Below are 24986 nucleotides of genomic sequence, written 5' to 3'. Positions count from 1 at the left end.
GGCGCATCCTTTAAGGGGGCAGGGGTCGCTTTATTAGGAAGTGAAACATGCCCCAGAAGGGAGAAGGGGCAAGGGGGGAGCTCCTGGCGCGATCCCCAGGAGAGGAGGGTTTAACAAGGAGGGGGATTGTTGCCCCCACCAGATACCAGACCCAGTACCTGCCCCACAAGGAAAGCACTGCCAGCCACCCAAACTGGGGAGCGATGCCCTGATCCTCTCCCAACATGGGCACCTCCGCCCCACCCCGGGTTCCCCCTTCACCACCCCACGCTGGGACTCCCACCCCGACCCCCTCCCAATACCGGGGGGTGACATCCCGACCCACTCCCCACATCGGGGCCACCTTCTCGACCCCCACCACACACTGGAGAACGATGTCCGACCCCCCGCCCATCCTCAGAGCCCCGCGCAGCAGGTGCGGGGCGTGTCGTGATCGGCCGTATCGTGACGGGGCGTGTCGCGGCGGGGGCGTGCCCGCAGCCCGCGGGCGGTGCGGGGGTGCGCGGCACCGGGATGGTGCCGGCATGGTGCCGGGATGGTGCCACGGCTCCTCATCGCGCTCCTTCGCTTTTTCAGCCGCGGGTTCCTGCGGGCGGGGGACGCCGCTCCCGGCCCCGAGGCGCTACAGGTAGGGACGTCGGGACCTCCACCCCGAGGGGTCCCCCGCACCTCCCTCCCGCTCGGGACCCTTCTCAGCCCCCATTTCCATCCCCAACCGCGTCCCCTCCCATTCGGGACCCCAATCCCAACTATCTCCCGTTCTACCTGGGACCCTCAAACCGCACCCCCCCCTTCCTCCCAGACTCGCCAACCCGGGACCCCAACCCAGTGCCCCGACACCTGGGACACCGATTCACCTGCCCTGCTACTGGGGACCCCCACCCTCCTCCCCTCCCAAACCACGACACGACCCGCCCCCTCTCCCATTCCAGCCGGGACCCCCATTCCCACGGGCTCCCTTCCCGCTCGGTCCCGGGGGCGGTGGTGGGGGGTCCCCGTGTTCCTGCTGTGGGGCGGGGCTGGGAGCCGGGGCTCCCGGCTCGCCGTGAGGGGTAGGGGGCGATGGGAGCGGGGTTGCTGGACTCCCCATTCCTTCCCGCACCAGGGCTGGGGGGGCTTTCCCGAGCACGTTTCCACCCTCTTGTCTCCCCCCTTTTCGGTGGGGAGCTCGGAACCCCACGGGGAGAGCTCGACAGGGAAACTGAGGCACGAATGGGGCTGCCGAGGCGGGGGTGCCGTTTTGTGTCCCCCCCACCCCGAGGCTTGGGGACACGCTGGGCTTCACGTAGGAAGGAGGCAGCGGGTTGGAGGGGGGTGCGGATCCCGGCGGGATCCCGGGAGGAAATGGGCTGGACTGGGAGAGGGGGTGGGGGCGGCCCGGTCCCGGGGGGACCCCCACGCCCTCCCGCAGCCGCGCCAGGAGCCGGGCCGCGCCATGGGGACTCTCCAGGACACTGTGAGCAACCCTGGGGAAAGGGGTATCCGGGGGTCCCGGGGGATCTGTGGCGTCGGGCTGGGGGGGTCTATTCTGTCCTGGGGCGTTTGGGGGGCTGTCTGTCTAAGGGGGTTGGAATCCCCCCTTCCCTGTGTCCCCTGGCCCCGCTGGCAGTGGGAGCCTCAAGATACTGGCTGCGTATTCCATTCTGCGCCCAGACCTCGGGGTGGGTGTGCTGGGAAGGAGGGAGCCCCTCCTGCACCCCCAGCAGGACCCAGCTGCGAGTCCCCCACCCTCCTTGCACCAGCTGCACATTTTGGGGAGATGGAGGCTGCATCCCGGTATATGGGTGGGAAAACACTTGGTCCTTCCTGCTCCCGTGCCTTCGAGCACACCCAAATTTGGGGAGGGGTAACTTGATGGGGATTCTTCCCCTCTTGCGACTGTCTGTTCGCATGGATGGATCCCTGACCTGTGTGCCCATGGTTTTGGGTGTGAGAACCGTGGCCTGGGTCCCCCTGGGGGGTGCAGCCACTTGGGGGGCTCCAGGGGGGTCAAGACAGGAGCCAGGACCCGGAGATTCAAGCTGGGAAGCGAAGGGAAGGAAACGCTCTCTGCCGAAAGCTGCTGACGGAGAGAAAGAAGCTGAGCAGGGCCAGTGTGCCCCGGGCGGGGGGAAATGAGCCCCCCCTCCCCCTCCGGATGGGAAGGTGGCGGCTTGAGGACATCGGAGCTGTCAGCACGGGGGTGGGATGTGACACTCTGCACTGCCCAGTGCAGTGCCGTGGGGGGCCGTGTGATCCAGCTCGGTCTCAGCCCCCCAGAACCCCCCTGACCTGGGAGGGTGCTGGCAGCTGGGCAGGCTCTGAAACCCCACAGCTCCCCCAGGGGATCTGGGGTGGGGGTAAGGGAGACACAACTCCCAGCCTGGGGGGCACAGAACCCACCCAGCAGACTGGTGGGCAGACTGGTTTTAAACCAGACCACCAGTGCTGGGGTGGCAGCAAGGAGGAGGAGGAGTGGATCCCGTGGTGGGGCAGAGGTGCAGCCCCAGCTGTCCCTGGTGTGTGAGACCACAGTGGCGATGGTATGTGACCCAGGATGTATGAGGAGTGAGTGGTGGAGATGGATCCTGCTCCTTCCCCAGCATATCACAGCTCAGGGTGGGTGAGGAACAGCTCATCCCCCACGAAATACCACAGGACCCCTCTCCCCATTGGTATCCTGGGTACTGGCTGCATCTGGAGCTCCCATCCCCGATCCTGGGGGGGGTGTATAGGGGGTATCAAGGGCTTGGGGCGGTTATTACCCCCAAACACCCTGCAGTGGGGCGAGGCTGAGAATGTCTGTTCCTCCTCTCCTTCCCCGCCACCAGCTCCAATGCAATTACCTGCAGACTGCATCATGAATCAAGCCCTAATTGATACATGTTCACAGCCTGGAGAAGCAGGATGGGCTGGAGGGCCCCCCCGCTGTCTCCAGGGATTGGGAGGGGGCTGTGGGGGATTGCACTCGGGCACGTTCACTGACCTGCCAGGAATTGGGTGGCCTCAGCCAGCATTATGGGGGTCCTCCTGCCTCAGTTTCCCCCTGTGTGGGACCAGCATGTTCAGTGGGCTGAGGAGCTGCTGAGGGCAGTGAGGGGACATGCGTGTGCGGGCGTTTGTCCTTGCGTTTCCTCTGGCAGACACAAACACATCAGCAGGGCAATAAAGGGGAGGAAAGGGCCGTGGCGGCTTCTTTCCATTACATGCGGCAGGGCTGGCTTCCTCCCACACTCAGCAGGGCTGGGGGGTAGAGCTAGATCCCAAACTGGGATGGGTGGGTGCACCCCAATGTTCCCCAACCAGGTGGTCCCTACACCCAAAGGAGTGACTGCTTTGAGGTGTGGAATCAGCCTGTGCTGGTGCACTGGTGCTGATTTTTGAGGGGCAGTGGGGTTTGGGATATAGGTTCCAGTGCTCTCATGTCCCATGACATCACCCAGGAAGGGAGATCTGAGGTGGGAGTGCCCTGCTGCACCCCAGGCAGGGGAGTTGGGATGGGGGTATTCTGCTGCACCCCAAGCAGAGGGAGTTGGAGGGGATTAGTCCTGCTGCAGCCTGGGCAGTGAGAAGCTGGGATCAGGATGCTCCTGTTGCAGGATGACATGGTGGCATCTTCCCCCTGAGCGGAATAGGCCCCACGGGGGTCCTTGGCATTTTGGAGTCAAGCTGTGACATTTGGCAGGGAGGTGATGGGCTGGGATCCCCTGCAAGCCTGGGTCTGGAGGGTGGCACTCTGGGAGCTGAGTCCATGGATTTGGGGACTGGCCTGGGACCTTTGCAGCTGATATCCATTGCATACCCACGCTGGCCACTCCATGGATGTGGGGGAGAGGACAGTGGGGGGCTGCCCGAGGGAGCCATGGGGTGGAAAATGCCAGGGAATAGAGCAAGCTCCTGATTCTCCCTCCTCTTGGTGTAGGAGGGATCACTGCTCCTGGTCTGGCTCTGGCAGATGCAGGGTACCTGGCACCTTTGGATGCCCTGGCCACAGCTTTGGAACCCCCCCATAGACAAGGGGGGGCTGGAGGCCAGACCCCTGGCTGGGTGCTGACCCATTAAACACCAGCACTGAGATCCTTTCTGTCATGTAATGGGCTTTGTTCTTCTCTTGGCTGTGCCTCAATTTCACCATCTGAGTAGCGAGACCCTCCCCCCCCAATTCCTAGACCCCTTCATGGCAATTAAGACCTGCATCCCACCACCAAACCTTCTCAGGCATGGAAAATAAGAGCAGTCCCTGTATAGACAGAGTGGAACCCTCTGGGGGGGGCAGCTCTGCCAGCCCCCAGCCCCCCACACCCTGCTCCGGAGCACTGCCCAAATCGAATTCCTCCCCAGCTGCAGATGGCCAGGAATTCAATTTTCCCAGATCCCATCAGAGGCTGATAAATGAGGTCCCTAATCACTGTGCAGATCCCATTAGTGCCAGCCATACCAGGGGCTGCGTGGATGGATGTGGGAATGCTGCATTCTCATCCCACTGATCCTTATCCCTCCAAGGGACTTAGATGTCCCCCGAGCCCCTCTCTGGCTGCATCCCCAGAGCTTTGCCATGATGCTCCCAAGTAGAGCCAGGCACAGAGACCCCTGCATGGCTAATCCACCAGAAAATATCTAGGAAAGTCCTGGAAACCCATCCAGTGTGGATGGGAAGGGGACTGTGTGCCAGGGAAATTTTTCCAGCAGTGCCATGTCCCAGGAATGCACATCATGCCAGCTCTGTCCCAGCGCTGCCACTGCCAGTACCCAGAGCTTGGAGCCAGCTGGGTGCCAGGATGTCTCTGTCCTTTGGGGTGAAGGCACCCACATACCAGGGATTCTCCTAGCCATGGAGCAGTGTCCCTGCAGCTGCTGTAGGAGGGTCCATGTGCCCCTCCCTGACACGGGTTAGGGACAGGTGACACGCTGAGGGGGGTCCCTCTCCCCCTCTCTGACATGCTTGGAGACAAGTCACAGTGAGACCCCAGCCCTCACCGCCTTCTTTCTTAGAACAGTGAACTAATTAGTGACAAACGAGTGACAGATCATTAGGCTAGTGGCCGAGCCGGCTGTTCCAGAAGGCCACGATGTTCTGGGGACGGAAATCCTTGAGGAGTGTGGCTGCTGTCCCGATTTGTCCTGCCCGACAAAGGGACATCAACAGGAAGCAACCTTGACTCCAGCCCTGTTCTCTTGGCCCCGGGAGGCCAGGCCAGGATGTGGGGGGACAGACTAGGAGCACCCCAAGGGCTTGTGAGCTGCCAGAGGTTAGGAAATGTGCTTGGTTCAGCAAAATATCCCACTCAGAACGTGCGGGGTCCTCAGGGAGCGGCGTCTGCCTGGTTCCAGGCTATAGAAACTCCACGTGCAAATGGTCTGTGCAAATGTCCTGTGCAGTGTGAGTGTGCTAGGCTCCAGCCTGGCTGATGTATGGGGGGAGGGGGAGGAGGAGGATGGGGTGAGGGATGCACTGAGCTCTGGGGAGACACTGGGATCAGAATGGCTCATTCCACCTGGACCAAACTCTAGTGCCATCCTAATCAGGTCTTGCACAGCCAAGACCCTTTGCAGGTAGGGAAACTGAGGCAGGAAACCTCCACAGAAAGGGAAACTGAGGTAGGCACAGGCATGAAGGACTTTTTGGGGTGTGTGCTTTTTTTTTGGGATGGCTGATTGTACAGATTTGCATCCTTCAGCCCTTGGAAGCCTCATCCTGGATCACTGGGTCCCAGGGTGGCTCCATGTCAGGGTCCTGCACTTCAGCCCTTGCTTCCCATCCATACATTGCAACAGGACCCCAGGCAAATGACCATGAGGAGACAAGAGATATCCCAGAAGTGTTTCCTTCCTGTTTGCCCTCATTATCCCCCTGGAAAAGATGAGGTAATTAAGGAGCTACCGTGTTACAGGTTGTTGCTGCCTGATTAGATTAAAGCAATGTAATTTGGGACTAAGAGCAGTGCTGGGAGGAAATGGATGGATGGCTTCCCAGCTGGAGTTGGGCAGAGCTGCCAGCTCTACCTTCCATCCATCCCTCCATCCTCTGATGCCCTGGGCCTTGCTCCAGTGACACTGCTGGAGGGTTTTCAGGGGTGCTGCTTTGGGGGACTAGGGGTACTTCCTCTGTTTTCTCACCCCTATGGAGAGGATTTCCTGGGAAGTTGTGGCTGTGGGGCAGAGGGAAGGAGCCTGGAGCAGTGTGGGGGGTGACAGGGACAGGGTGCCAGGGTGTCAGCAGTGTCACTCAGCCTGTGGCAGAGCTGAAGGGTATCAGGGATGCTGCCAGGTGCATTTCCCCAGCTCTGTGGGGAGGATTCCCTGGGAAATGGTGCTTTTGAGCCTGGGTGAAGGAGCAGTGCAGGGGACAAGGTGCCAGGGTTTTAGCAGTGTCACTCTGCCCACAGTACAGCTGGTGACAGCAAAGCTGCAACCTGCTGCCTTCAGGAGCCGCTTCCCTGCTCCTCAGCTCCATTTCCCCACCCAGAGCCCAGTGTCAGAAGCTGGTGTTCTCCTGCCTGGCCCTGCCCTGCTTGTTGCCAGCCCAGTGTTGCCAACACACAGAGCTTGGCTATATTTAACCACCGTGGCCAGGGCACGAGGCTGAGCGGCCAGGGGAAAGCAGCCCCACAGGATTGCAGTGGGGCTGGGGCGGCTCAGCATTGCTGGAGGTGGGAGAGGAGGATGAATCACGGCTCAGGGATATTTTGGGATCTTTTTAATGCCGCCAGATTTCTCAGCAAATGCTTGGGCAGGGCGGCGCGAGCGCAGGCTGGGTGTTTGCTGGCAGCTGTGGCTCAGCTTGGGGGGCCTAGGGGGATCAGCTGCTCCCCGTGGAGCTGTCACCCTGCAGCCAGGCATTGGAGAGGTGACAAAGGCAGGGACATCTGTCCCCATGCACTTGGAAACAACTCTGGGTGTGATGGGTGGGGGCAAAAGGGGTCCTGAAGCAGCAGCTTCTTCCTTGAGGGGGAGGCAGGAGGGGAGAAAGTTTCCCCATCACTTTTCCTGGAAAGGGGAAAGGGCTGGGAAAAGGCAGAGCTGGGGCATGGGAGAGGGTGGGTGTTTCTGCCTGAAAGGTTGAGGTGGGTGGGAAACCCTTGGACAGGGACAGGTACCCAGGCACCCCATGGATGGGACACAGGGAGTGGTGAGGGGCTGTGCGAGTGGAGGCAAGCTGCCTCCCAGGAATCCAAAGGGAATTTTGCTTTTCACCTGTCAAATGTAACAAGATCCAGAGGCTGGTGGCTAAAAATGCATCCTATCTGAAGGGACCGCAGTGGGAGGAAGCCCTAAGCCCCAGCCCTGCCTCTCAGCCTTGCAATGAGGTGACCACATGGTCATGCTCCTCATCCAGGGCTCTACTCGGTAGGGAATTCCCTGAGGAGCAGCTTCTCTGTCCTTGAAGTCTGCAAACCCCCTGTGAGAGACATTGGGGCTGCAGGGGAATCCTTTGCTCTGCCCCAGACCCCTCCTTGCTGGGTTCTGCACTCCCAAGCATCCCAATCCCTTGCAACCTGAGCCTGTAAAATCCATTGGGAAGCATCTGCATGGGATGTGGGTACTGGGATGTGCTGCCCACAGGCAGCTGCACACTCAGCATCTTGGATGCTCTAATTTGATTTGGGGCCCACAATTGGGGGTGAAGTTGTCCAGACAGAGCGATGTCCAGCTCCATCCCAAAGGTGATTGCTCAGGCAGGGGCTAATAGACTAATCTGCTGCTGAAATTAATTGGGCTCATTTTCCTTGCGTTCACAGATGGATAAAGTCCCATTGGAGGGCAGGAGCCGAGTGAGCTCTGAGGGCTCACGGTGTCATGGATGCCTCAATCTCAAGCAGTCACCTCTGGCAGATCATTTTCTTGGAATTTTTACAGCAAAGCTGGGCTGGAAGCTCGGCAGGGAGATGATTCATTTCCTCGAGGTTCCTTGGAGAGGGTTGTGGCAGGAGTCTGCCACAGAAGCCTGGGCTGCTGCCAGCATCCCCCTGTAGAATCAGCACCCAAGGGTGCTCTGGCAGCGATGGCAGATCCATCTGGGGCCTCCCCAGCCCAGCATCCCCTTGCAAGGCAGGGTGGGGTACTGCAGCCCTGCTCAGCACTCCTCCACCAGCAGGATGCTCCCAGGGACACAGAATTGCTGCCTGGCTCTCTGTGCCTGTTTTCCCATGGTTAAAGAGGAATCCAGTGGGTGGCAGGTCCCAGTTTTGAGCTCTGCCTCATGCAAAATCTACTCACTGAGTGCTCAGGTGTGTCCCCCCCTCAGAGAAAGACTCCAAATTCCAGGTACTCTCAACAGGGCTGAACATTCCAGTGGGTGCCTCACTGCACTGGATCCAGCCTCTGCCTGTTGCCAGGGGGCTCCTGCTCACCCTTGGGGACCTCCATTCATCTCCCAGGAGCGAGGCCAGGAGAAGGGGTGCAAGCTCAGAGACCTGGGACCCTGTGAGGTCAGTGTCCTCCTCCTCCCCATGGCAGGTGTGAAATGCACCTTTCTGGAGAGGAAGCTGGCCAGCATGGCATTTCTTCTATTTCATACACATCCAGAGAAGCTGGGGTTGGCAGGGGGGACAAACCAAGTTTCCACAGCTGGTGGTGGGGCTAGGGGACAGACGTGGCTGAGAAAAAAGTGAATTCCCTCTCCTGGTGAATTCCCTCTCCTGAAAAAAGCTGCTTTTAAATCCCAGCAGTATCTGTGGAAGCCTGTGCTGGGGGTCCCCATCACCACATGCATGGGGACAGGATGCTGCTGCAGCTATCCAGAGGGAAGAAGAGCCCCCTCTTAAAAATAGCAAAAATAGCAGGGGAGAAAAAGGGCCATTTTGCATGAGAGAGAGAGCAGGCAGTGCTCTGGGGCTGGTCTGTGCAGGATTTGGCTTTGCTGGAATGGGAGGGTCATGTTGGAGCAGAGACAAACCCTTACTCTGAGGAGATGAATGGTGACATTAATCTTCCACCAGCTCCAGTGGGAATATTGAGGCAGATACGGCTCTGGTGTTGCACCACACCATGGGATGCTGGCCAAGGAGAGCTGGCAAAATTCCTGCCATGGGTCACCCTGTCAGCTCAGCGGTCTGGCAGAGTGAGACCAGTATCCTTGTCCCCTCAGGCCAGAGAGAAGGTGACAGCAGTCCTGGGGTGGGGGCCCCACAGGGCCACGTGTGTGCACATGGGGACAGGACAGGGACAGGGTGCTGCTCACCTGCTCTGCAGGAGCAGCACCCTCAGCTCCTGGGGCTGTCAGTGATGCTATGCTGTGTCCCCTGCCCACACCCTGTCCTTGGATCTGTTCCCAAAAAGATCCCCTTGGATCTCTCCATGCCCATTTCCAGACAGTGTTTCCCTCCAGAGCTGCTGGGTGTGGAGCACCTGGGATGAGGGTGTTGAACTCTGCTCCAGCAGCTAGGAATTGCAATCTCTCTGTTCTTTCTCCTGTTTTAGTGAAGTTAATTATCCCCCTGTGCCCACTTGGGAAGTTACCGTAGCTCTACCCTCCAAGGAAGCTGGGATGCAGAGCAGGTGCTGGGAGCTCTCCCTGGGAGAACTTTGGTCCCCTGTCCCGCTGGGTGCAGGTACAGGGCTGTGTGAGTCTGGCTCAGTGGGTCCCAGTGACATTCCTGGTGACAGGCATGGGGTGGTTGATGGTTTCATCTCTCCACTGGTGCTGGGGATGCATGTGCCAATGCATCCTCATCCAAACAGCCCAACATCTGTGGAGTAGTGATGGATCTGGAGGAGCCCCCACCCAAACTGGAGAAGTGCCTGGATGGTGTGGATTGCTGAAAGTGAATCCACAGCAAAGGGAAAGGCTGCTTATGGCAATAACTGGGATGTGGCTGTGGTGGTGGCTCTGGCTGTGCTGGCTCTGGGCCCAGGCTGTGTCCTAGCAGAGCCCCCAGAGTGGATCTGCAGCATCCTTAGGGCCGAGGGACATGGGGTGGCAGGGGGTGAGGATGTTGGGGTAAACCTCTGCTCTGGGCTGGAGGATGTGGAGTGGGAGTGGGATGAGTGGGACAAATTGAATTAGTGGGATGAGCAAGTGGGATATGCAGGACAAGTGGGACAAGTGGAAGGAGTGGGATGAGCCATTGAGTGGGATGAGTGGGTTGAGCTGGATGAATGGAACAAGCAGGATGAGTGGGATGGGCAGGACGAGTGGGACAAGCAGTTGAGTGGGATGAGCCATCAAACAGGATGAGTTTGATGAACTGGATTAATATAGTGAATAAGCTTAGTGGAAAGAGCAGGATGAGTGTGAGAAGCAGGTCAGCAGGATGAGTGGGATAAGTGGAATGAGTGTGATGTCCTACCCAGCCCACCCTCACTTTTTCTACCTTCTTGCTAGGCTGCAAACCCTCCTGTGAGCCTCTGCTGCTGTCTCTTTGTCTTGGGAATATCTTCTTTTAGCCCCTGCAGCTTTCCCCTCACTGTTTCAGGGATGGACCTCTATTCCCAGCCCTAATAAAGCCACCACCCATGTCCAGCTGCCACCTGTCCATCCCCACACCAAGAACGCCACCAGCATTTGATGCCCCAAGCAGACCCAAGGGACCCGCTCAGGCTCTGCCCCATCTTCCCTGCCCCAGGGGGGCTACTGTGGAGGATCCAGTGGGACAGAGGGATGGCAGGACAGCCACCTGCTGAGGCCTGGCTGTATTCTACAGTGCATGTGTCTCCAGTGTGAGTAAGTGACTGGAGATGCGGCCCTGTTGGAATAACATCCAGTGCCGATGTCTTCAGCTGGAAGCACCCTCACCGCCGGCCGCGCTCCCAGTGCCGCTTGGATCTGGCCCCATGGCTGAGTGTGCTCTCTGGGTGGGTGGGTGGTATGGCCCTGTGTGGGGCTGCTGTCCTGGGTGGGGTCATGGGCGACATGACAGTCCCCAGGTCTGGTTATCAGGAATGGAGCCTGGAGCCATCTGGCAAAGCTGGGACCAGAGGAAGAGCAAACCCCAACACAATTATCCAGTGTCTGACTCGAAGCATCTACTCTTTCCATCATAACATCTTCTTTGTCCCAGTCCCCCAGACAAGGGCTGCAGGCAAGAGTGGAGCTGGGAAGGTTGCACCACAGAGCCCCCTGTGCCCCCCAACTTTTCCACGTGTCTGTCCCAACACCTCTGTCCCTCTATGGGGTTGTAATCCCCAGATGAGCTTTAATCCATCTCCTTGCCCCAATGGTGCTTTATGGCATGGCTAGCACTGAGGGCAGTGTGGCTCAGTGCCAAAGCCTGCTCTCCCTTTTTGGGGACCTCCCACCACCCCACATGATGGACATCAGTCAACACAGGAGGGTTTGGCTCCAAAAAAGGCACCAGGCAGACTGGAGGCCACTGCAAGGGGTCTGGGGGCAGAAGGACCCGTGCCATGGCAGGGTTGAGAGGGGGTGGGTGCCTCAGTGCCCTTCCCCATGGCATCAACCCCCAGTAACCCCTGCTGTGCTCTTGTCCCTCTGCAGGATGCCCTGCTGAGCCTGGGCGCTGCGCTCGATGCCTCATCCCTGCGTGATGCCCTCCGCCATGCCCTTGTCACCCTGCTGCCCGCTGTGGTACGTGGGGGCTGGGAGGAATGGGGAGCAGAGCATCATTCCTTGGATGGGGATTGCTGAGGCCCCCTGGACTGGGGGGAGCCCTGGAGGGAGTAGAGAGTGGATTATCTGCTGGTTGGTGCTGGGGTTCAGCCTGGGGTGGGGTGTCTTTATTCCCAGCATTTGTGCATGTGTGCACATGCAGCTGTGTTCATGCACGCGTGCGGCTGTGCATGCATGTCTGCACACACACACCTGTGCTGCCTCCCTCTCCCCCAGGAGCATGTCTATATCTACCTGCTGGATGGGGACTCACGGCTGCTCTGCGATGATCCCCCCCACGAGCTGCCAGCCAACGGGAAGCTCAGGTGAGCTCGGCCACTTCCCCAGCCCTGGGCATGCACACACACGTGTGGCACAGCTGGTGTGCGTGCAAGGCAGGAGGGTTCCCATCCCTGTCCCCATCTTCATCCTCATTCCATCATCATCCTTGTGCCCATCCCCTTTCCCTTTGCATCCTCCTCTTCATCCTGGATGTGCACACACGTGCACAGGGGCTGTGTGTATATGTACAGGGACACACGTGTTGGCACAGGGGCTGTGTGTGTGCAGGAAGACACACATTTGTGTCCAGGGGCTGTGTGTATGTACAGGGACACACGTGTTGGCACAGGGGCTGTGTGTGTGCAGGAAGATGAACATTTGTGTCCAGGGGCTGTGCATGTGTGCAGGGATGCACGTGTTGCACAGTTCTTGAGCTTGTCCCTATCCCCTGGGTGTCTCTGCCCTCCTTCCTGGGGGTTTGCCTTCCCAGGTGCCCTTCCCAGGGAGTGCTCAAAGTATCTCTGTCCCCAGGGATGCTGTGCAGAAGCAGAAGCGGTTGGAATGTGCGGGGCTGCCCCCTGCCGAGCTCCCTGGCCAGCACCTGGGACCCTTGGCAGCCCCCCTGGCCTCTGGCACACAAGGTGGGAGCTGTGGGAAGGGTGGTAAGGACATACATGGGGGTGTGGGCATAGGGCTGGGTGGTGTGTAGGTACATGGAGGGACAGGGGGGGGATGGAGATGTGAGGAGATGGATGGATGGATGGATGGATGGATGGATGGATGGATGGATGGTCTACGGGTGGTCAGAGGCACTGGCTGAGACAACAGCGTGTGGGTGAGTGATGGATGCACAGACAGGATGGAGTCATGAAGGACAGGTGGGACTGAGGGATATTCTCAGGAACAAGTAAACGTGGAGGTGGGCAGATGGATAACGGATGGATGGGAAGATGGATAAATGGCTGGCTGGGTCATGACACATCAGGATGTAATAGGGACGTGCACCCAAGAGCTGAGCCCCTCAGCTCCAGGCTGCCCCTGGGGCTGACACTCTCTTGCTTGCAGTGCTCATCATCCCACTGGTGGACAAGAACAGCGGGGCCGTGGTCTGCGTCATCCTGGTGAGTGCAGGAACATGGGCAGGGCTCTGGGGACAGGGCTGGGCCATGATGATCCTGACATCACTCCTGATCCAGGTACACTGTGGCCAGCTGAGTGACTCAGACGAGCAGAACCTGCGTGTGCTAGAGAGACACGTGAGTGACTCCTCCTGAGCTGTGGGACCTGCCACCTGGGGACCTGCCACCCTTTCCCCCAGCCCTGCTGTCCTTGTCCCTTCTGCCCAACCTTGCAGGCCCTGGTGGCATTCCGGCGCCTGCAAGCCCTGCAGAAGTTGCAGCCCTGGCCCCAGGTCAGCCTCTCCACCAGCTCTTCCCAGACCTCTCTGGCCAAGCCTGAGAAGGCACCTGGCAGCAGCTACAGTGACCTGGACTGCAAAATCCTACAGCTCTGTGGTGAGTGGGGGGACACTGGGAAGGGGTTGGGATGTGTGGACAGGGTGAAACCTGCTCAGCCCCTCACGGCACTGTGACCCTCCTACAGGTGAGCTGTACGACCTGGATGCCGCCTCGCTGCAGCTCAAGGTCATCAACTACGTGAGTAGCTGCTCCTCCAGCCCCCTGTCCCCATCTGCCCCCAGCCCCAGGACACACCAGGGAGCCCCGTTTCATTTCAAAACAAGAGAATTCCCCAAAGCCAAGAAAAACCTCAAGTATCCACTGTGCAGTCATCAGTAGTGACCACAGTGAGCAGCTTTGTAACAACCATCAATGGCCTCCAGAGTTAACAGTGCCAGCTTCACCCCAAAAACTCCTTGAGAGAATGTACAGATTCCTCTCTTGTTCTCTGTCATTATGTACCTCAGTATGACCCTCAGGAGCATCCAGAGTGAGCAGCCTTCCCCTTGCTATCAGTAGTCTCCAGAGTGAACCTGCTCAGTCACGGAGAGGAGATTCTGGGGAGGGGCACCTGGTTCTCTGTGGCATGTGTGGGTGCCCTGGGCACACGGAGGCAGAGGAGGGGCTGGATTCTACCTGGGGAGTGCTTGGGGCAGGCTGGGGTGCTGACCCTCCCCTTACTCCCCAGCTGAAGCAGGAGACCCAGTCTCTGTGCTGCTGCCTCCTGCTCGTCTCTGAGGACAATCACCAACTCTTCTGCCAGGTGGGTGCCGCTGGGCCAGTCCCCCAGCCCTGATCCCCACAGAGGATTACATGACACCCCCTGGCATGGTGTCATGCTCATGGGCACCCCCTTCTTCCCATCTCTTCCAGGTCGTGGGGGACCGTGTCCTGGATGAGGAAATCAGCTTTTCAGTGAGCAGGGGGACGTGGTGAGGGGTTCAGAGGTCGGGGGGTGGGCAATGGGTTCCATGGGCTAAATGTCCCTTCTCCCCACAGCTCACCTTTGGGCGCCTGGGGCAGGTGGTGGAGGATAAGAAGCCCATCACCCTGAAGGACATCAGTGAGGTGGGCACCAGCTGTGTCCCCCCCACACCTGGAGGCATGGGTGTCACCCCAGTGTCCCATGGGGCTTCCTGGAGGGACGCTGGTTCCAGCCCCATCTCGCCTCTCCCTGCAGGAGGAGCACAAGCAGCTGAGCAGCATGTTGGGCTGTGAGGTCACCTCTATGCTCTGTGTCCCTGTCATCAGCCGGGCCACCTCCCAGGTGGTGGCACTGGCCTGCGCCTTCAACAAACTGAGCGGGGAGAGGTGAGCAGCATTTTGGCTGGCACTCTGTGGGGCTGCTCCCCCTCACTTTTGGGGTGCTGGAGCATTGCTGCCCTGGAGAAGGGGGGGAGCCAATGGGGATGGAGAACTGAGGTGTGCCCCCGCCAGCTACACAGACACGGATGAGCACAAGATCCAGCACTGCTTCTGCTACACCTCCACGGTGCTCACTAGCACCCTGGCCTTCCAGAAGGAGCAGAAGCTCAAGTGTGAGTGCCAGGTGAGTGTGTGCAGGGCCACGCCACATACGTGTGTGTGCTCCATCTTGCACTCGTCACTGATGGTATCCTCTCTGCCCCCTCAGGCCCTGCTGCAGGTGGCCAAGAACCTCTTCACCCACTTGGGTAGGTGCTTTGGAGAGCAGTCATGCTGAGGGAGTGGAATGGGAGATGGATGACCAACCCCACACCCAGCCCTGGAGGGTGGTGGCACTGGGGTCTTTGTCCCCAGCTGGGGAGAAGCTTGTCCCTTTGTTGGGGAATGGTTACAGAAGGGTGATGCAAGCTGGCACAGAGCCTGGCACGCACTGATTCTGCATGGCTGCAGCATGTAGCGTGACCACAGAGCTGTCAGAAACGTGTATGCACATGTGCAGCTGCGTGTGTGCACTGCTGCACACAGGTATGTGCTGCTCACACGTGCCCCACACAGCCCCCATCCTTCTGTGCCCCCCAACTTCCTGCTGGGACCCTGAGCTAAACCCTCCCCCTGTTCTATTGCATGAGTGGGGAATGAGGGGGCAGTGCTGCCTGGCTGGGGGTCCCTGACCCTTCCCTGCTCCCCCTGCAGATGATGTCTCTGTCCTGCTGCAGGAGATCATTACCGAGGCCCGGAACCTCAGCAATGCTGAGATGTGAGTGGTGGTGGCGGGGCACATGGGTGAGGGGACACAGGGGGACACTGAGCTCCCCTGTGGGTGCGAATGGCAGCTCTGTGTCTTGCAGATGCTCTGTGTTCCTGCTGGACCGGCTCAGTCATGAGCTGGTGGCCAAGGTGTTTGATGGTGGAGTGGTGGATGACGAGGTGAGCACAGGATGGAGCTGGGGAGCCTGGGGTTGTGTCCCTCCCCTCAGGCCTTGCTGGTGATCCTCTTCCCCTGCCCACAGAGCTATGAGATCCGCATCCCAGCAGACCAGGGCATCGCTGGCCATGTGGCCACCACTGGCAAGATCCTGAACATCAAGGATGCCTACTCACACCCGCTGTTCTACCGTGGGGTGGATGACAGCACCGGCTTCCGCACCCGCAACATCCTTTGCTTCCCCATCAAGAATGAGAGCCAGGGTGAGGGAGGGATGGGCCACACTGGGAAGAGGGGGGGCACAGGTCTGGCCCAGCAGGTGTCTTAGTCAGCATGTGGTGATTTGGTCACTCATCACGTTGATGTGACACTGTTCCCAGCATACAGGCACAGCATCATCCCTAGCCTGAGGGCATGAATCATGTTCAAACACAAGGGCACAATCCTGGCTCAGCACTGTCCCCAGCATGTGAACACTGTCCTGTCCTCAGCCCATGGGCACCATTCTGTTCCCAGCCCATAGGCAGAGCACTGCCCCAGCACACGGGCATGACCCTGTCCAAATCCCATGGCCACAGTCCTGTCCCTAGCATCAGGGCACCATTCTTTCCCATGAATGTGGGCATGGTCCTGTGCCCATCCTTGGGCTCAGTGCAGTCTCCTGGCACAAGGGCACAGTTCCTGGGTGTGATCCTGTGCCCCTGCAGACAAGCACAGCACTGACCCCAGCACATGATCTTGTCCTAATCCATGGGCTCAGCATGGTCCCTGGGCATGATCCTGTCCCCTACAGACACTCAGCACTGTCCCCCAGCCCATGGCCATGATTCTGTCCCAGCCCATGGGCATAGCACTGTCCTTAAGCACATGGGCATGATCATGTGCCCTGCGTGTGGGAACGATCCTGTCTGCCAACACATGAGCACAGCACTGTCCCTGGGCATGGGCCCCTGGGCACTGCACTGTCCCCAGAATGTGGGTGTCATGCTGTCCCCAACCCACAGGCACTGTCCCTGTGCTGTGTACTGGGGCACAACCCTGCCCTAAACCCACGTACACAGTGCAGTCCCCAGCATACAGACATCACCACTGTACCCAGCACAAGGGCCTGATGCCCCTTCTGTCCTCCCTCTGCTCCAGAGGTCATTGGGGTGGCAGAGCTGGTCAACAAGATCAATGGCCCTTGGTTCAGCAAGTTCGACGAGGACCTGGCCACTGCCTTCTCCATCTACTGCGGGATCAGCATCGCCCATGTATGTGCTGGGGGGTCCTCCACTTGGAGGGGGTCACACACAGGGTGTGTCCCAGCTCTGCCACAGCACAGAGGGATGGGGGAATATGTGTGCATGGTCCCCATTCCTTGGGGACAAGTGGTGGTGGCCACGGGATGGGAAGAAAATTCGTGGGCACAAAGATGTGCTGTGGTACCAGGGTGGGCTTGGGGGTGCTGGAGGGCGTTTGCCCACCCCCAGCACTCCCATATCCTGATCCTGCCCCACAGTCCCTGCTGTACAAGAAGGTGAATGAGGCGCAGTACCGAAGCCACCTGGCCAATGAGATGATGATGTACCACATGAAGGTGAGGTGGCATGAGGACAGGGACAGGGATGGGACCCCCACTGCCAGCATGGTGCCCCACACTTTACCCCAAGGTGGTCACACAGTTGGGTGGTGGTGATACCCCGGGGCTCTCTGCTCTCACTGTGGTTCATGTGGCCTTTGGGACACCTGTAGCCCTGCTCATAGTGTGGACCACTGGTTATGGCTCCTACAGGTGTCTGATGATGAGTACACCAAACTGCTGAGTGAGGGCATCCAGCCTGTGTCCACCATTGACCCCAATTTTGCCAGCTTCACCTACACGCCACGCTCACTGCCTGAGGACGACACCTCCATGGTGAGGACCATGGGGACAACTCTCAACTGCCACCATCCCCTGCCTGGCCTCGGTCAGGTCATATATCCCAACCCTGGGTGCTGGGGTGGTGGGGTGAAGGGACGTGGCTGCACCCCTGAGCATCTTCCTGCTGAGCAGGGGCAGGGGTGGCTCACGGGGGACCTTGCTGGGCATTGTCATTCCCTGCGACCTACCCTATCCCCTCTGCAGGCCATCCTGAGCATGCTGCAGGACATGAATTTCATCAACAACTACAAGATGGACCGTCAGACGCTCACCAGGTGAGTCCCCATCCCTGTACACTTTCCTTGTGTCCACCCTCATTTCCATCCCCATCCACACCACCATCCACCTTCCCCATTCCCCTCCTCTTCTCCATCCCCTGTCTCCTTCCCCATCCCTGTCCACACCTGTGTCCCTGTCCCCATCCACATCCTCATCACTGTCCACCTTCTCTGTCCCCTGTCCATATCCTTATCCCTATGCCCATCCTCATCCAGATAACTGTCCCCATCCCCCTCCCATTGTTCGTCCCCAATCCTTTCCCATCCCATCCACATCTTCATCCCCATGCCTGTGCCTGCCTGGTGGACACCTGGCCAGGTGGAGGTCTCTGTGGGGTGAGACCCTCCCCACATGGCTTTGCCCCTGTCCAGGTTCTGCCTGATGGTGAAGAAGGGGTACCGTGACCCTCCCTACCATAACTGGATGCACGCATTCTCCGTCTCCCACTTCTGCTACCTGCTCTACAAGAACCTGGAGCTCGTTAACTACCTGGAGTAAGGCCAGGTGCTATCCCTGTCCCTGTTCTCCATTCCCTGGCCTGGCTGGGGTGCTCCCTGCTCTCCTGCCTGCCTCAGTTTCCCTCCTCCCCCTCCCCAGAGACATCGAGATCTTTGCCCTCTTCATCTCCTGCATGTGCCATGACCTGGACCACAGAGGCACAAATAACTCCTTCCAGGTGGCCTCGGTGAGCCGAGCCCAGAGCTGGGATGGGCAAGGGGGAAGTGGGGGTATGGGGACGGCTGTGGGGGTCTTCACCCCCACAGTTCCATCATTCTGGCTCCTCTACCTTGCAGAAATCGGTCCTGGCCGCGCTGTACAGTTCAGAGGGCTCTGTCATGGAGGTAAGATCACCCAAATCTCTCACTGCCCATCTCTCCTGGGTTCTGGCTGTGTGGCAGCATCCTTGCCTGCTCCCTGCCTGCTTTCATGATCCTGGCTTCTCCCACAGAGACATCACTTTGCCCAAGCCATTGCTATCCTCAACAGCCAAGGCTGCAACATCTTTGACCACTTCTCCCGAAAGGTGAGCCCCCCACCTTAACAGCTCTCTCAGGCCACCCCCTGCCCATGCTGAGCCCCTGTGTCCTCTCCAGACCTCCTACTCCCCATCCCTGGATCCTAGGGGATGTGGGAGCTAGCAGGGGCACAGAGCTGGTCATGGCAGCTGCCTTGCCCACAGGACTACCAGCGCATGCTGGACTTGATGCGGGACATCATCTTGGCCACTGACCTGGCCCACCACCTCCGCATCTTCAAGGATCTCCAGAAAATGGCAGAAGGTGAAGCTCCTGGGATGGGGATTGGGATTTGAGGGGTGGTAGGAACTCATCCCACCAGGACTGAGAAGTGGCACAGGAGGTTCTTATGTCGGAGGTGATAAGGGCTGGGACATGACACAGGAGGTTCTGGCTGTCCCTAAAGTCCTTGTGTGGTGTGATGGGGACTATGGAGCAATGTCCTGAGCCCCCATCCCAATCCCTGCCCCACACTCTTCTCACAGTGGGATATGACCCCAAGAACAAGCAGCACCGCAGCCTGCTGCTCTGCCTGCTCATGACCTCCTGTGACCTCTCTGACCAGACCAAGGGCTGGAAGACCACCAGGAAGATTGCAGTGAGTGCCACACCATGGAGCTAAACCCCCTGAATGCCACCTCACAACCCACCTAGGCCACCTGCATGTCCCCAGGCACACACCTGCCCCTCATGGAGGGGGTTCCTCCATGCAGAACTGTGCAGCAGTTCCCCCAAGCCAGACCTGCTCGATTCAGAGCTGTGGGGAGGGGTCTGGAGGGCAGGGGGGCTGGGGGATCATCCCAGGCTGCACCCCCTGTGCTGACACCTGTCTCTTGCAGGAGCTGATCTACAAGGAGTTCTTCTCCCAGGGTGACCTGGTAGGTACCACCTAGCAGGGTTGGGCTTGGCCAATGCTCCTAAAAAGCACCGATGGAATGGGGCTGTGGGCAGTGGGCAGAGAGGTCTTGCCTGGGAATGGGGGGAAAGTGCCACTGGCACTGACCCCCCCTTGCCATCCCTGCAGGAGAAGGCCATGGGGAACAGCCCACTGGAGATGATGGACCGGGAGAAAGCCTACATCCCTGAGCTGCAGATCAGCTTCATGGAGCACATTGCCATGCCCATCTACAAGTGAGCCCCGGCGCTGCCACCCCCACCTCCCTTAGGGTGGGATGGGGTGCTGTGTGGGGAGCCTTGCGGATGCTGGGGGGGTTTCAAGCAGTGGGGATGGGGTTGCACTCAGCTGAGGGGTTGCATCGACATAGGGGGGTGCAGTCCTGTGCTGATGGAATGCATCCCCCATTCCACAGATTGCTGCAGGATCTCTTCCCCAAGGCAGCGGAGCTCTACGAGCGAGTGGCCAGCAACCGGGAGCAGTGGACCAAGGTCTCCCACAAATTCACCATCCGGGGGTTGCCCAGTAACAACTCTCTGGACTTTCTGGATGAGGAATATGACCCACAGGCCCCTGACCCCCAGCTCAACGGCTGCCTGGAACCTGAGGCGGGGCAGCCCCCCGAGGTTGGGGCTGAGTGAGGGAGACCATGGAGGGGCCACAGCCATGGCTGGGCCAGGAGCGTCCCCAAGCCTCATCCCCCAGCCTATGGGGAGGAGGTTTGGGGGGATATCAGTGACTCTGGACTACCACGGCAAGGGCTGTGTGCTGCCAGCACCCACCACCAGCCCTTCCCCACCACTGGGTGACTATCTCCTCCCTCTGGGGCAGGTGTTCAGGTGTCCTGTCCACCCGGTGGTCCCTGGGACACTGCCTTGGTGGCTGGGAGCACCAAGGGACACAGTGGGGCTGGGGGATGGACGTGCTTTAAGCTGCCTTAAGACTGCAGGTCTGTCCCCATGGGATGACAGTAGGAATGATATCCTTGGTGGAAGCACCCACAGAGGGGTCGGTCACCATGACATGGTGTGCATGGGTTAGCAGGACAGAGGGGGATGGTGTGGGGCAGGATGGCAAGGGGCGGTAGGAGAGCTGTGGGGTGGCTGTAGAGCGTATGGGGGGTGTTGCCATGGACCATGGATCAGGTCCACGGAAGAAGGTTGGCTGCAGCTGGAGGGAAGAGACACCAGAGTGGGATAGCCATGTCCATGGGGGTTCCACACTAAAGAACCAGCCCCAGCCTCTTCCTAGCAGCATCCCTTGATGCTGAGCATCTGTTGGCTAAGAGCCCCACCTCTCTAGGACCCCTGAACCCACTCACCCGTGGAAGGGCTCATATATCTCACACAGCCCAGTCCCATGCAGCCACACAGCCACGTCCCCTACAAGGGCTACACACTTGCCAAGGCTGGGGGTCCTGCTGCTGGTTTGCATGCACAGGGGAGGCTGTGCTCCACAGGGGGTCCATCTGCTCCCATACATGTCCTTGCCGTGTCCCCACTACGTAGGTGTTCCTCTGAGGTGTCCACCCAGGAGCCTCCTCACTGCAAGCAGCTTCTCTGGTGACCGTGTTGTGAGCGTCCCTAGCTCACAGTGGCTTCACAACTCCTGCCATGCCAACCTCTGTGCATGGATCCTGCTGACATTTTGGGATCCCTCTGGTCTTGCAGACCACTGGGCATGAACCTCAGTGGTCTCCTGTGGTCCCTCTGGTCCTGCAGACCACCATGCATGGACCCTGCCATTTTCCTATGGTCCCTCCGGTCCTACTTGACCATGCATGGATTCTGTTGGTCTACCATGGTTGATCTGGTCATGCATGGACCCTACCCTGGTGTTTTCCCGTTAATCCTTTCTTGTCCTGACTGCCATGCATGCACCCCACCAACCTCCTGTGGTTTTTCTGGTCCTGCAGACCACCATGCATGGACCCCAATGCTCTCCTCGGTTCCTCCTGTCCTACAGACCACTGAGCATGGATCCTGCTGACCTTCCTGTGGTCTCCAGTCCCACAACCCAACCCCTATGGACCCTCTCAGTCCCAGGGGCTCCACCAGCCTCCAGAGTCTGACCAGCTGCATGTGACCCAGGGGTCTGTCACCCCAGCCAAAGCCACCTGAAACACCCATGAGCAGGGGAGCTGCAGTAAGCAGCTTGCCCTGCTGGGGCAGAGTTGAAGAGGGGGCTGGGGCTGGGTGGGGGGGGGGGGCAGGGTGCTCAGACTTGAGAGATGAGGATGCGCTGAGCCCCCAGGCTGCATCATCTGGCTTGTAGGAGCTGGGTGAGTCCACCACCACACCAGGGAAAGGCGATGGGAGCAGCATGGTAAAAAAATTCTGGCACCACTGGCATTGGTGTTGGTTGTGTTGGGATCAAAAGTGGACATGGGGCCATGTGCTGCCCCATCCCCACTCCTCTGCAGTATCCCATGGCACCATCCCAAGTGGTGGCACAGCAGGTCCCTCCTGGATTTGGGCTACACAGTGGCTGCTTCTCTCCTTGGCTTGTCTGTAAGCAATGGCTTGCCTGTGTTCTCGGGATACCTGGAGCGTGTGTCTGCAGGAGCAATGGGAGACCCCAACACTGAGCTGCTCCACGTGGATGAAGTGACCTGAATTCCTTTTGCCTTACCTACTCGGAGATGCCTTTAGTGAGATGCTTTGCCCAAACCCTGGTGGGACCCACCTGGTGACTGAGTCTGTCTGCTGGCCCATGGCTTTGCCTCCAAGACCCCCTTAAACCCTTCTCCCCCTCCCCACACTGCCATAGGGGGTGGGGATGGTCCCAGAATTCAGCAAACCCCAAAGCTGCAAGAGGAGGACAGCAGCTTCATCCCTGTCGTGATGCTGGCACAGCCCTGGTACCAACGTGCCAGTAGGTACAACTGTTCAAAGACAGTCCCTGCATCCCAGTGCTGATCCAGAGATGCCTGATGAATGGATCCCTCCATCCAATAGGTGTGGGGGTGTCCTGCACTTGGGTTCTGCATCCCGGGTACCACACCGTGGTGGGGGCACACAGGGATGCCCGTTTCCCAGCTGTATCCCACTTTTCCAGCCCCTGCTGCTGGTGTGTGTAGGTAGTCAATGCTTTCCCAGCTCCTGCCCCTGTATATACCCCTCTGGATACTGGGGAGTGCAGCCTGCACCCAGCCCAGCTCACTCACGAGTGTGCACAGGTGTGTGTGGGTGTGCAAACCTCCTCCAGCTTTTCTGTCCTTCTGTCTTGCGGCACTGGTTGTTCTGGACTCCAATGGAGCCTAAGGAGGAGATGACTACTCTTTCTTCCTCTCCTCCTTCTTTTCTTATTCTCCTTCTTGTCTTCCTCCTCCTCCTTCTCTTCCTCCTCCTCCCCCTACTGTCTCCTCCTCCTCCTCCTCCTTCTTTATTATTATTTCTCTTTTTTTGGTGGGTTTTGGTTTTCCTAAATAAATTTCATATGTCAACCTCCCCGTGACAGGTTGATGGGTGGCCTTGTTGGGGCCTGGGGAACTCCAATTAAGACTTAAGAACCCCCAAATCACCTTCAGGGGTAGAATTCAGCTTCGGCCATGTAACTCTGACACCCCCAGGAAGCTCCAGCCCCTCCCGGGATGTTCCACTCCTGTGGAATGCTCCAATGTCACAGGATTCACTGATCCCCTCTGAGTGCTCCAGGTGCTCTCATCCCTTCCCTGTGCCCTGTTCTCTCCTGAAATGTTCCAGAACCTCAGGATGCTCCAATCCCCTGGGATGCTGTGTCTATCCTCATATGCCGGGTTGGGACCCCTCCATGCCTGGACATGCTGCTCCTCTGGCTCCTGCAGCCATCCCTTCACGGCTCCAGAGGGGACCCTCTAGTCTGCCCATCATCCGTGCATCAAGGGCTGCTGCGGTTTTCATTCCTGCCGTCCAGCTAAGGAGCAATTTATTATCCAAGATCAATGCAGCACTTTCATCCCAGCCCAATCTGACAGCTTTATTCTGGGCATTTGACACCCAGGGGAAAAGTTCCCGGAGCTTTGGTGCTGGCATGCTCTGGCACCCCATGAGCTGCCAAAATTAGGGTGAAAATCTGCCCAAACTACCAAATGCTGCTCCAAGCGCCGTTTCAAATCCCGGGATTAAATCTTTTAATCCTCCGAATTAGTCCCAGAGCAGGGTTTATGATCCCCAGCCAGGAGCTGCCCCAATTCTGCCTCTGCCACCGATGGCTCCATGCCCTTGGGTGACATCCTTTCCTGGATGCTTCGGGGTATCACAGCCTTCCCTCCTTTTGTCCCGGCTGATCCCTATGGCGGGGTGCAGGGTTCTCCAAGGACGGGGTAAAGCTGTCCCGTGGGTGGGTTCAGGTGTCCCCACGGTGGGGCAGAGGAGACACCACGGTGGCCTTGGCGGGGGGATAGGGAGGGGATGCTCCAGCCGGGGATGGATGTACCACTGGAATCACCTGAAGCCCATTCCCACGGGCTGCTCTGCGCCAGGGCGGGAGGGGGGCGCAGCCGGTGGGGAGGCCGGGAGAGGAGAACGGACGTGTTCCTCCGGGGAAGGCGGATTCCATGGGAGGAGAGGAGGGGAGGGACACCTCGGGGGCGGGGTGCGCGCTAGTGCCTGTGTGTGTGTGTACATGGGTTGTGTGTGCATGTGTGTGGGTGTCTGTGCCCGTGCGAGTGCATGTGTGTGTCTGTACTCGTGGGTTGTGTGTGCATTCTGTGTTGTGTGCGCGTCTGTGAGTGCAGGTGTGTTTGTGTGTGCACAGGGGTGTGTACATGCATGTGCACACGTGGAGAAAGTGAGTCTGCATGTATGTGCAAGTCATGTCTGTGTTCACAGACATGGAACTCTGTGTTCATACTCAAGTATCTGTGTTCAGAAACGTGTCTCCATGCACACACACACGTGTCTCCGTGCACACACACGTGTGTCTCTATGCACACACACACACACACGTGTCCCTGTGCACACACACGTCTCTGTGTATACACACTTTACACAGTGCACGCACACACGTGTCACTGTGCACACACACGTGTCCCAGTGCACACACACGTGTCTCCGTGCACACACACGTGTCTCTGTGCACACACACGTGTCCCTGTGCACACACACGTGTCCCAGTGCACACACACACGTGTCTCTGTGCACACACACGTGTCTCTGTGCACACACACGTGTCTCCATGCACACACACGTGTCTCTGTGCACACACACGTGTCCCTGTGCACACACACGTGTCCCAGTGCACACACACACGTGTCTCTGTGCACACACACGTGTCTCCGTGCACACACACACGTGT

General features: G+C 58.8%; 1 protein-coding gene across 1 annotated transcript in view; it reads left to right on the top strand.

Moving 5' to 3' along the window:
* The window catches only part of PDE2A (phosphodiesterase 2A), a 40487-nt gene extending 17322 nt beyond the window's left edge, over positions 1–23165 (top strand). The window contains exons 2-31 of the mRNA XM_033051411.2: positions 577–628; positions 11417–11506; positions 11765–11853; positions 12341–12450; positions 12875–12930; positions 13006–13065; positions 13164–13323; positions 13412–13464; positions 13955–14029; positions 14140–14181; positions 14266–14334; positions 14447–14577; positions 14704–14815; positions 14900–14939; positions 15385–15448; positions 15540–15618; positions 15702–15879; positions 16757–16869; positions 17118–17195; positions 17391–17513; positions 17724–17794; positions 18170–18292; positions 18396–18483; positions 18593–18640; positions 18748–18822; positions 18979–19078; positions 19300–19412; positions 19654–19692; positions 19839–19945; positions 20125–23165. Coding sequence (XP_032907302.1) covers positions 577–628; positions 11417–11506; positions 11765–11853; positions 12341–12450; positions 12875–12930; positions 13006–13065; positions 13164–13323; positions 13412–13464; positions 13955–14029; positions 14140–14181; positions 14266–14334; positions 14447–14577; positions 14704–14815; positions 14900–14939; positions 15385–15448; positions 15540–15618; positions 15702–15879; positions 16757–16869; positions 17118–17195; positions 17391–17513; positions 17724–17794; positions 18170–18292; positions 18396–18483; positions 18593–18640; positions 18748–18822; positions 18979–19078; positions 19300–19412; positions 19654–19692; positions 19839–19945; positions 20125–20350 — 2764 coding nt within the window. The 3' untranslated portion in view covers positions 20351–23165. The remainder of the gene's footprint in view (positions 1–576; positions 629–11416; positions 11507–11764; positions 11854–12340; positions 12451–12874; positions 12931–13005; positions 13066–13163; positions 13324–13411; positions 13465–13954; positions 14030–14139; positions 14182–14265; positions 14335–14446; positions 14578–14703; positions 14816–14899; positions 14940–15384; positions 15449–15539; positions 15619–15701; positions 15880–16756; positions 16870–17117; positions 17196–17390; positions 17514–17723; positions 17795–18169; positions 18293–18395; positions 18484–18592; positions 18641–18747; positions 18823–18978; positions 19079–19299; positions 19413–19653; positions 19693–19838; positions 19946–20124) is intronic.
* Positions 23166–24986: the final 1821 nt, after the last annotated feature.

This window comes from Catharus ustulatus, chromosome 2 (assembly GCF_009819885.2).
Source record: "Catharus ustulatus isolate bCatUst1 chromosome 2, bCatUst1.pri.v2, whole genome shotgun sequence".
Taxonomy (NCBI): Eukaryota; Metazoa; Chordata; class Aves; order Passeriformes; family Turdidae; genus Catharus; species Catharus ustulatus.
This window is presented reverse-complemented; position numbering and strand designations above follow the sequence as displayed.